Source organism: Neospora caninum, chromosome XI, assembly GCF_000208865.1.
Source record: "Neospora caninum Liverpool complete genome, chromosome XI".
Taxonomy (NCBI): domain Eukaryota; phylum Apicomplexa; class Conoidasida; order Eucoccidiorida; family Sarcocystidae; genus Neospora; species Neospora caninum.
The window spans coordinates 4,953,142-4,963,525 of record NC_018397.1 but is presented as its reverse complement, the minus strand read 5'-3'; the positions used below and the strand labels follow the sequence as shown (position 1 = coordinate 4,963,525).

The following is a 10,384-nucleotide window of genomic DNA, read 5'->3' as shown; positions in this document are numbered from 1 at the left end:
CTAAGTGGCAGAAACACACCACGTCTCCCCCGGTAGAAGCAGTGTAGACCTCCACCACTATTGCCTTACGGGGATGAAGATGGAAAAAACGCCAAGCTGCCAGGGTTTCCAACAGGCCGACACCTCATGCATTTCCCCCTGCGATGCTTTCCATCCCGAAACCGAACACAGGCAGGACAATCAACAGGAAGCCATGAAGTTGGTATCACGTCTTTGTCCGTGGCCATGGCAGCTGGGGTATGACCCGCCTCACTACGCCCGAGCACGCCGAGACACCACTCCATTCATAAGAGACACGGTCTTCCGCTGCAAAATCACCCCAGAACCCGGGCGTTCACGCAAAACCACGGCTAGACACGAAAAACTTGGCACAAGGACTGGTGGATGACAGAGTCAACGCCAAATACAACGAAACGGTGGCAAACGAACACGGTCCACGATGTAGTTCCAGTGTCTCTCTCGTCGGTGTCTGTCTGACGCCGGTCCCGTAGGAGCATGCCTGCCAGTACCGCAACCCCCGTACCACGAAGCTTGTCGTCAAACACCACGCTGTGCAGCAATTGGTGTCGCCCAGCGACGGTTTCGATCGTGGGGTGGCGTGGGATTCGAAACACTCTCTTGGTGAGTTCGTCTTCCACGGAAGCGGTAGAGGTCTTCGTTGTGGTACGACGGGGTGACAGACAAGGACAGGCAAGACAGTTTCTTACATGACTGGCTAGGCTAGTTTTCTGTGTGATAAATTGGACGGCCACGACTGAAAATGGCCCGCCCGTTCCACCGTTTTCACGGGCAAGTGGGGTCTTTCGGGAGGTATGCGAGCGGCGCCCGTCTGCCAGCCGGTAGGATATCGCGCGGCTTACGCGAGTACGCTCGCCCCACGTTCCCTGTGGCAATCGAGTTCCCCCTTACTTGAAAGTAGGGGTGAATCCTCCACGGGACGGACACTCTAGCTGCTGCCGACTCAGTTGGAGAGGTCCAAGACGGACCTCGATTGAGGACTCACCTTCTTGCTCGTTGTGCACCCAGCAGTCGCTGGCACAGGTAAAAATCGCGATGGAGTTGAGCGGTTTACTAAACTGCGATGTCTCATAGTCAACGGTGCTCACGCGCCCCCCGTTGGTAAGGCAGACGGGTGTCTTCACGTTTGACGGCCAAATCGCGTAAGGGGCGAAAGAATTACCATAGAAACAATTGTCACCATTTCGTCATTTGGAATTTCTCTCGACCGACGCAAGTCGCGGAAAACGGACGACTGTGGTTCGTTCGCGCGACACAGTCTGCTAACAGTGGTTCGTGTTCTGGTGGGCGCAGTCAAGTCCTGGTACCGAGACTGGGCGGGGAACCTCAGTAAGGTAACCAATTAACAGCTGGTGTCCACTCCGGGGTCCACTGAAGACAAAAACACTACAGAGAGGCTTATTTCCTTCAGCTTGGGAAGACAAGACACAGAATGGAGCCCGCTCGGTGCTCTCTGCCAGGGGACGATCTCCACGGGAATGTAGTTTTAGACCGATCATGACAGTTCAGAAGCCGGTTGCGCACACCTGGGACTGAAACCACGCTTCACTCGCAGGAAGACAGAAGCAAAGACGAGAGCGAGTCTTCTACGGGAGCTTCCTTGCTCATTCGGGAACAGATCCCTTTTGCTAATAGTTAGCTCACTAATTGCGGCGTCATGGAGGCGAATTCACTGGCCAACGCTCCCGCCTAACGTGGTTCTCAAGACAGGCGAATCGAACTGGTCCTGAGTATGTTTTCGGTGCACCTGTAGTAAACATCCACACGATCGACGATAGTAGAGCTCCATCTGGTGTGAGGTCACAGAGGCAGCAGTCGCAAAGAAAGCGAGACAGTCCAGTGAGTGACCTGGAGTGCCGAGCTCTGAACGACCCTCTCAGACACGCTCAGGCGGAATCGAACACCCATGCAGAAGGGGGAACTCGGAACTGGGTGAGGAAACTGGAAGGTTTCCAAGTCAAATGACATTACCGGTCCTTTGTCCGTGCTTCCATCTGTCACATGTCACGTTCCCCCATTCATAGTTGCTACACGAGGGGGTTCTTTGTTAACACCCGGTGTTGGTCCGCCGTACACCAAGTAAGGCAACCGTTGAAGGCGAGCGGACCTTTTTCAGAAGAAATGCAAGGAGTCATTCACACATGCTTGCAAGGACTACAGGCTACGTGGCCACCCTCATCACGCAGCATCATCCGGACCGTACTTCACAGCTTGAGATCTGTAGTTCGCTTGCTGTTGTGCCGATGGGAGCGGACCGGCAAGTGTGAGAGTGCCGTGAAACAGCAACGGGGCTTGCGTTCGCTAAACTTGAAGGCGTTCCTGGTCGCGAACCTCCCGCACAAAGAACACATCGCAAGGTGATAACTAGCTTAGTAAATCTCACGTGCGTGTCTAACCTACCCCTCGCAAGAAGATAGTTGCTGCTGACCACTGTTCGGTTGTTCTTGTGCCTCCGAGAGACCAGAAGAACCGAAGAGTGCAACTTTTTGACGACATGTCTCATCGCAGCACGGGAGAACGCACAATACCGGTCACCCGGCAGTGCAGTCGTTCGGTCTGGCGTCACTCGAACGGGACAAAAGCGCCGGTATGAAAGTGAATTTGCACTGGATTACAATACCGAAAGGCGGGCTGCCTGAGCATTCGCTGACTGATCTACGTGAACAGCACGATGCTGTCCACGCCGTTTGACCTCCAACTCCTCTCGGACTGAGGAGCCCCTCCTGAGAGTTTTCCGGATTCGCTTGCTTGATGACGCAGACCGTCTGGTGGCTGGCGGTAGCATCCATGTAAGAAGAGCTGGATGCGAAAACGGTGACTAATTCCTTCGCTAAATAGAAAAGCCCTAGCGCTTAGCGATCCCGGGGTTTCCGGAATTTAGCCTTAACGTGTTATACGGTCTGATACGGTCGACGAATTTTTGGAATCTGACTCTCTCGTCGTCCTTGTGCGCACCCACGAAGCGCTGCTCACTGCCGTCGACACTTCACCTGCTTCAACGGGGACTCGCGTACCATCCAGACACCGAGAAAATGTAGAAAAAAACCGCAAAACATCGCAAGGCGCTAACTTGCGGCTCAGCACCAGTGGCGCAATGGATAGCGCGTAGCCCTCCTAAGGCTAAGGTTGTGGGTTCGAGTCCCACCTGGTGTGCACTGCCGATCCTTCGTGCCCCTCTTGAGACCCCACAACATCTCTAGACAACAGCGAAATTAACTTTGTTCTTTTCCTTCTCCAATCTTTTCCCTCCACTCTGACCGGAGAAAAAGCCCAGAAGAGCTCAACGCCGTTCGGAGTCTAATGCACTCAGAAGACCTTCGCGAACCTTTCGCGCATGAAGCTGCCCGGGTGGAACAAAATACATCCCTCTTGCGAGAAACAACGAGCTTTCGCTTTACTCCACCTCAGCCTAGAAGAATGTAAGTGTTTGCGGAACTGCCGAGGGCGCACCAGGCCAGCCAAATGCTACGTTGTGCTTGATGTGAGTAAAAGTTTAGCGCGTGCGTATCTCAGACTCACAAAAAACACGAGAAGAAAACAGTCAGAGCGTTGGTCGTTTTCGTCACGTGCATGCAGAGTTCTATTTTAGGACAAATCACTTGACCAAAACCTAAAATCGTCATCACGGGATGTACGGACCGTGCAAACGAAGCAAGTCTCCGAAAGTTTACCCACCCCCCGCAGCTTTCCGCTTCCTTTCCAGGTACCTCCGCTTTGCTTCGGCGAGCTTCTCCTCGCCAAGAGGCGCGGCTGCCTTCTCGAGTTCGCGTTGCTTCTCTCTCTTCCTCTGTTGCAGCAGATCCTCCAGCCGCGCTCTTTTCTGTTTTGCGTCCTCTTCTGTATCTTCGCCTCTCGCGCCACCATCTTCTCCCTCTTTCCTCTCCCCTCTCTCCGCCTCTGCCAGGCCGCCTCCACGGCGTCCCTCACCACTCGCCTCCTCCCCTCTGGTTCCTTCTCCCTGGGTAAGTCGTGCACCCTTCTTGCCACTGTCTTCCGCTTCTCTCTCCGGCTTTGTCTCTCCCGCACAGTCCACCCCCGCTCCAGCGTCTCTCGGACTTCCCCCTTTCTGCTCGCCCCTGTCTTCTGAACTCTCCTCCGTCCGCTCCACCTTCATTCTCTCCTTCTTCACCTGCGTTCCCTGCTCTCCAGTTGCCTTTGCTCTCTCCCCTTCCTCGCTCTCTCTCCCGCCGCCACTGGAGGGCCGGCCTGTATTCGGAGTTCTCTCGACTCCGCCGCCGCTGCGACTGGCGTGCCCCGCGCGAAGGAGATGGGCGTGGAAAGACGACAAATCGCTCTGTTTATCTGGCGCGTTTTCGCGGTCTCGCCGCTCCTGTTCCTCCAGTTCAAGAGCCAGCAAGCGCCGCTCCTCCAGCCGCTGCTTGTACGCAGAAGTCACAAACACTTCATCGTTCTTGTCCCCCTCGCGCTCCTTCTGCAGCTGTCGCTCTTCAACAATTTCACGCTCCAGGGCTCGCCTCCGAGCACTCAAAACCAGCTTCGAGATGAAACGCGAGGCAGGCAGACTCTGCTTGACGCCGCCCTCTGCGTCTCCACCCGTAGACTTCTCTCGCTTTTCTCTCCCCGACAGACTCGCTAAACGCCCCCGTTGGCCTGCCAGATTCAAACCACAGTTCAGTGTCCCTCCGTAGGTCTCGAAGGATTTGTCTCCCGATGGTCGCGGGCGCGCCGCAGTGGAACCGCCTGCGTCGGCGTCGTCGTGCGGCAGCGCCTCCGCGTCATCTCCGCAGCCTAAGCAAAAGCCCACCAGAGACAAACACAAGAAAAAGAGACACTGAAAGCAGAAAACGGAGACACTACGATCTGGAAACGGAGACAGGAATATTGGAAAAAGACGACAATGAATTCCGAAAAAGGTGACAGTGATATCAAGAAAAAGAGACACAGAGGTCAGTACACGGAGACACTGAGGTCATCAACAGGAGACAGCTATGTCTGGAAAAGGAGACAATGATATCAGGAAAAGGACGCATCGATATCAGGACAAGGCGACACCGAGATCATAAAATAGCGACATCCAGGCCAGAAAAACAAAACCTCAACTAAGAAAAAAGGAGACACTGATATCGTTTCGCGGTACGGCGAGAGCAGGAAGGACAGCAGGCGAACACGGTGTCTCTGCGAACGAGACAGGGGGACACGGAAGCTGACGCGTGCCGAGAAAAAGGCAGAAGCATCTATTTAAAGCGTATATATTCATCTGCACGCAGTCCTTTTCTAGAACAGGCGGCTACTGCGAAGGCGTGGACGCGAGAGGACAACCCCGCAAAATCCGCGACGCATGCAGGCACTGCGCGTTCTTCGCCTGTCGCCCTCTTTCTTTTCCTCGTGTGTCTCGACTGCGTGTCCGCTGCTTTTACCTGGATCGGCATGTTCGCTGGAGAGAGGCTCCGCTTGTCCCTGTTCGGTCTCTCGCTGCTCTTCGAGTCCCGTCTTATATCCGAGGAAGATTCTCGGGCTCTGCTTCGCCTTGTCCTTCGTGGCAGCCGAGCTGACGCTCTCAAAGATCTCGTCGTAGGTGAAGACCGTGGAGTCCTCAGCCAGCGCCTTTTCTTGTTGAATCTTGTGGCGTCGATCGGGGCCCGAAGCGAGACGCACAGACTGAAGAACGCCCCTCTTCTCGGCTGCCTGGGCGGTCGCCTCCTCCGCATCCAGAGAAGCCTGGAAAAGCGCCGAAACGGAGGCAGCGGACCCTACCGGAGCGCCCGCAGAAGACCCGGTCGGCGGCGGTTTCGACGGCTTCTTCAAATTCAGAGAGAAGCTTTTCATGGTGCGAAACGGCGAGCAAGGACAACAAGAAGAAAGACAAGGTGACAAAGGATGGAAGGGGCGGAGGGAAAGGGAGAAAAACGGAGGTCGGAAGCGAGAGGACGGAGAGAGAGAGTCTGAGGAACACGGGCAGAGGAAAAACGAAAAAAGGGAAAGAGAAAAAGAGCGACAAACTAGCGGGAGAGAAAAAAAGGACAAGAAGACACCGCTACCGGGACGGCACTAGGGTCGCTTTGATCTCTCTCTTCGCACGCCCATGTGTCGTACGAGGAGGGAAAGCGATGGAACGAAAGGAAAGGACGGAAATCTCTCTAAACGATCTTCAAGTGAAAAAACTGTAAAGGCTGGAAGAAAAAGAGTGCTTGTATCAGCGCATGCACCCGTCGTCAAGCACGCTTTTAAGCTGGCCATCCGCATCGCATGCGCTTCTGTGGACGGTCTCTTCGTCCCTTCTGCTGTCTCCGTGTCTTCTGGACTTCCTCAATTTTTCTTCGGCGCAGCCCCTTTCCGTCTTTTTCTCTCTTCCTTCTCTACCCAACGCAGGCTAACGCCTCTTTCGTCGCCCTCACGTTCGCTGTCTCCCCTTTCTCGCCCTTTCCTCACGACCCGTCGAAATCGAGAAAAGAACTTTGATAGCAGAGAGCCTGCGCAAAAGAGGAGACAGGGGCCTTTGGTTAAGCGAAATTGAAAAGCGGCGACGCCGGCCCTCTTCAGACGACTGAAGAAGGTGTGTGATGAAGGTCGAGAGATTTCTTCTCTTCTCTCCCATGATTCCACCGCACATTTCTTCTTCCGGCATTCTCCTCTCTCACGTCTGTCTCACTCGTTCTCTCTTTTTCGAACACTCGCGTTCTGTGGAGCGCACGTTCCGACCCCTTTTCAATGTCGCCCCTCCAGAGAGGAGAGTTCCCGGATCGACAGGCCTCCCAAGTTGCCTCTTCCCCTCATTTCTTCTTGGAGGCCCCCAATCTACTGCTGTCCTCTGTCCCCTTTCTGCCTGCTCCCTTTTCTCTTCTCGCCCTCGCTGCTCCGTCTCACTGGCTTCTCTCCGCTCTCTCCGATCCAACTCAGGTTTCTCAAGCTCTCCCCTGGGTCTTCTGTCTGTGACCGGTTGAAACAGCGCAGAGAGAAACAGTTCCGCTGTCCCCTTCTTTCCATGGAGGTCGAGGAGGGCCTTCTACCGTCTCTCTTTCGCCCCGTCTCCCTTCTCCCTTGCGTCCTTGGTTTCAGTGAAAACGACGAGTCAGCAGCGGATGCACGAGGCTCAACTCTCACTAGCGCCAAGGGCTCAGGGCGAGAAAGGCCCCCGGGGCCTTTCTCTGGCCTTCTCGCCTCCGTCCCTTCCGACTCTGCTCTTCCGGCGCCGCCGTCCTCTCCTTATGCTTCTGTGGACTCGCCTTCTCCCCCGCCGCGCTCTCTGCCGGCCCTCTCTTCGTCCTGCGTTCCCCCTCACGTGAAGCGCTCTGCAAGGTTTCTGCTTTTCCTTCTCTGTCTCAGCGTCTGTTCGCATTGTGCTCAGGCGGCTCCGCGGTTTCACTGGGGACAACCCGACCGGCGCCCGACCTTTTCTCTTCCAAAAACGTCCTTGTCTTCGCCGTACCTGGCCATGCTTTTGACAGTTCACCCGCCAGTCAACTCCGTTCTTACGGTACACATGTCCTCTTCCTCTTTGTTCTCTTCCTGTCCTTTTCCTGCCTCTTCATCCCGTTGTGCGTCTCTCTCTTCTCCGCTCTTCTCTCGCTCCGCGTCTCCCGCCTTTTCCTCGTCTTCTTCCGCAGCCTTTCCTCTCTCTCGCGATGCGGATCCTGACGAAGAAGAGGAACGGCAGAGAGACACGCACACCACGTGCGAGAGCAGAGAACGAACGGGCGCGCATCCGTTCCTGCCGGCCGTATGTGAGTGTCCAGGAGAGTTCCCCATATGGCAAAATGCGGCTTCCGGTCTCGCGCTGCAGCTTGGGCTTCACCCCTTTTTGCCTCTCGTTGGCTGCCGGGCCAGGCAGCCGCAGGACGCGGCAAATGCGGACCCTTGCAGAGAAGAACCTCGAGCGATGGGAGGCTCTGAAACCGGCGAAACCTTTTTGCAGTTGCCGCAACGGACAGAGAAGAGCCGCATGCAAACGCGGGGCCGGGGAGAGCGACTGACGTGGGAGAGGGTGCGCAGAGAAGGTCCGGAGCGACGAGAAGCGCCCGAGCAGCCAGGAACAGAAAACCTTCAGACAGGGGAAGAAGAAACGGAGGAAGAAAGAGGAAGGGATCGGGATGGGAATGAGGCGGAAGGAGACGAAAAGGCAGGGGAGAGAATGGAAAAGCCGTGGTGCTCGGGTCACGGCCGACACACCGGTACAGCGGGAATCCGAGAGCTTGAAGGAGACAGCTTTGGAAAGGCGAGAACAGGAGATCGCGAAAGAGAAGGCCTGGATTTCAAGGAGGCAGAGAAGGAGGAAGCCAAGCCGAGAGAGCGTGGAAGACGGCAGTCTGCCGAGATCGGCGACGACCCTGGAGAACGGCGCCTTCTGTCCGAGGAGACAGCAGAGAAGAGACGGGGCAGGACGAAGGAAGGTGCGGGACGAACTCTGGAGGCTGAAGCCGGCTCGAGAGAAAAGTGCATGCGAAAGACAGAAAGACGCAAGACAAGACCGGACAGTCAGCGCCGACCTAGCACGCGAAGCGCAGCGAGGCGAGCCGCGTTGCGACGCCGACCGACGCCGTCGGGAGAGAGACAAGTGTCTGTTTCTCCAGAACCCCGGAACTTGTTTTCTTTCCGCATGTGTGGTACGCGCGCGCCTTTGCCTGCCCCGGCATCCTTTTCTTCTCCATGTTCTTCCTCTTTGTCCTCCTCTCCGTTCTCTTCTCTGCCCTCTTGCGCGTCTCTCTCGGATCACGACGCGTTCAAGTCGCGGCGCGTTTCGCGCGCTTCTCTCGGGTGTGCCTTCGGGTCTCGCGCGCCGGTCTCGGCCTTCCTGTCTCCGCCGGTGGGGGCCCTTCGATTCGGAGTCTCACGTTTTCGCGCCTCCTCGGCCTCTGCATGCGTCAGCCCCACGAGAGAAAGGGTGGGGTGGGGCGCGAGGAGAGGACGGGAGGCCTCTTGCGCGAGTGCGTTCCTCTCTCTCGGCGGATGCCCGCCGCGAAATGCGTCGTTTTCCCCAGATGCTTGCGCCTCGTCTTTCCGTTCTTCCCTTCGTTGTCTCTCTGCGCGCGGGCTCCCTCCTCGCCGTGTCCCCTCGGCTTCTGAGACCCGCTCAGGATGCGTGTGGGGCGAAGGCGCCTCGTCGACGGCCCTCGGGGGCGTCCCGCACCTGTACAAGTGGCTTTGTCGGCACTTTCCTTCGTTGAAGCGGTCACTGCACGAGTTCGCGGAGTTGTACGTGCCGCCCGTTTCAAGCGCGCCGTCTCTCTCCCGTGAAGCCGGCGACCACGGAGACGAAGACACTGCGGGCGGAAAGAAACAGAAACGCGCCAAAGGGACTGCGGAACACCCGCGACTCTCTGTGACCGGGTCTTCCTCCTCGCCACCTTCGTCCCCCCCAGCGAAGGCGGCAGACCCTCAGGCAGAACTGGCGGCTGCAGTGGAGAGAGCAGTGGCGACGGCCCCCAGGATGGGGCGCGAACGAGGCCGCAGAGGCGGCGCCCGCGCGCTCGCTCCCCAGACGCCTCGGAGGCGCGAGGCGCACGTGGCGGCGATGCAGGAGGTGTTGCGATTGAAGGAGCAAGAGCTGCTGGCCGCGCACCGCAGAAGAGTGCAGGAGCCGTCCGTCGATCTCTCAAGTGGAAGGCCTCCTCGGCGCAGTTCCTCACTGCTCTCTCCTTCCGACTCTCGCCTGCAGCCGCAGGCGCCTGAGCCTCCAGTTTTGTCGCGAGGACCCGAGCAGACAGGGTCACTTCGCGACTCCGCCGGCCCCGCGGCGTCAGGGCCTTCTCTTCCTGGGTGTCCAGTGTCTCCCGCGTCTTCGCTCGCGCTCGGTCGGCCAGTGCCTCTCTCGCGTCTGCATGCGCGGTTGCCCATCGACGCGCTCTTCCTCGACTTCAACGCGATCATCCACCTCTGCAGCCACGGGCACCTGCCCTCGACGCTGCCGCCGCCTCTCGCCCGCTTCCTGCCGCTGCTCCTGCAGCGCGTTTGCGGCTATTTGCACCGTCTCGTCTCGCTCGTGCGGCCGCGGAAATTGCTCGTCCTCACGCTCGACGGCGTGCCGCCGCTGGCGAAAGTGACACAGCAGCGAAGCCGGCGCTTCCGGCAGAGCCGAGACGACCGCCTCGCGGTCCGCCTCGAGGACGAAGAAGAGGAAGACGGCAAGCGCTGCGGCCTCGCCCGCAGCGCTTGCTGTCTTCCTCGAGGCGCGGAGGGACCGGGCGAAGTCGGCGGGCTTAACCCTACAGTGGATCACCCTTTTCCGGCCGCAGACCTGCATCCCATGGTTGCTGTGATGTCTCTCACGTTATCGTCCAATCACAGAGGACTTCCTGCTTTCTTTCTTTCTACCATATCGTCAAGGGTAGACGCTTCGCCTTTCCAGGAACGAACACTCCCACCAGTTCATGCTTACAGAAAACTGTGCACCAATCCGTTCCCTCTCTAC

At 57.5% G+C, this 10,384-nt stretch overlaps 2 protein-coding genes and 1 non-coding gene across 3 annotated transcripts in view; 2 read left to right on the top strand and 1 right to left on the bottom strand.

Annotated features, from left to right (window-relative positions):
• Nucleotides 1–3,098: 3,098 nt before the first annotated feature.
• NCLIV_t130012 lies at nt 3,099–3,171 on the top strand. The gene has a single exon. It is a non-coding gene; the product is annotated as a tRNA-Arg (tRNA).
• Nucleotides 3,172–3,685: 514 nt separating this feature from the next.
• On the bottom strand, nt 3,686–5,805 carry NCLIV_058950 (conserved hypothetical protein; the record flags this gene model as incomplete). The annotated part of the gene is made up of 2 exons (XM_003885451.1): nt 3,686–4,767; nt 5,397–5,805. 2 exons carry the CDS (start codon nt 5,803–5,805, stop codon nt 3,686–3,688), a joined length of 1,491 nt encoding a protein of 496 aa, XP_003885500.1.
• Nucleotides 5,806–7,855: 2,050 nt separating this feature from the next.
• Nucleotides 7,856–10,384, top strand: part of NCLIV_058940 (putative XRN 5'-3' exonuclease N-terminus domain-containing protein) — a gene marked incomplete at both ends in the record, with an annotated part of 6,281 nt that continues 3,752 nt past the window's right edge. Inside the window, 3 exons of the mRNA XM_003885450.1 lie at nt 7,856–8,366; nt 9,051–10,162; nt 10,261–10,300. Coding sequence (XP_003885499.1) covers nt 7,856–8,366; nt 9,051–10,162; nt 10,261–10,300 — 1,663 coding nt within the window. The remainder of the gene's footprint in view (nt 8,367–9,050; nt 10,163–10,260; nt 10,301–10,384) is intronic.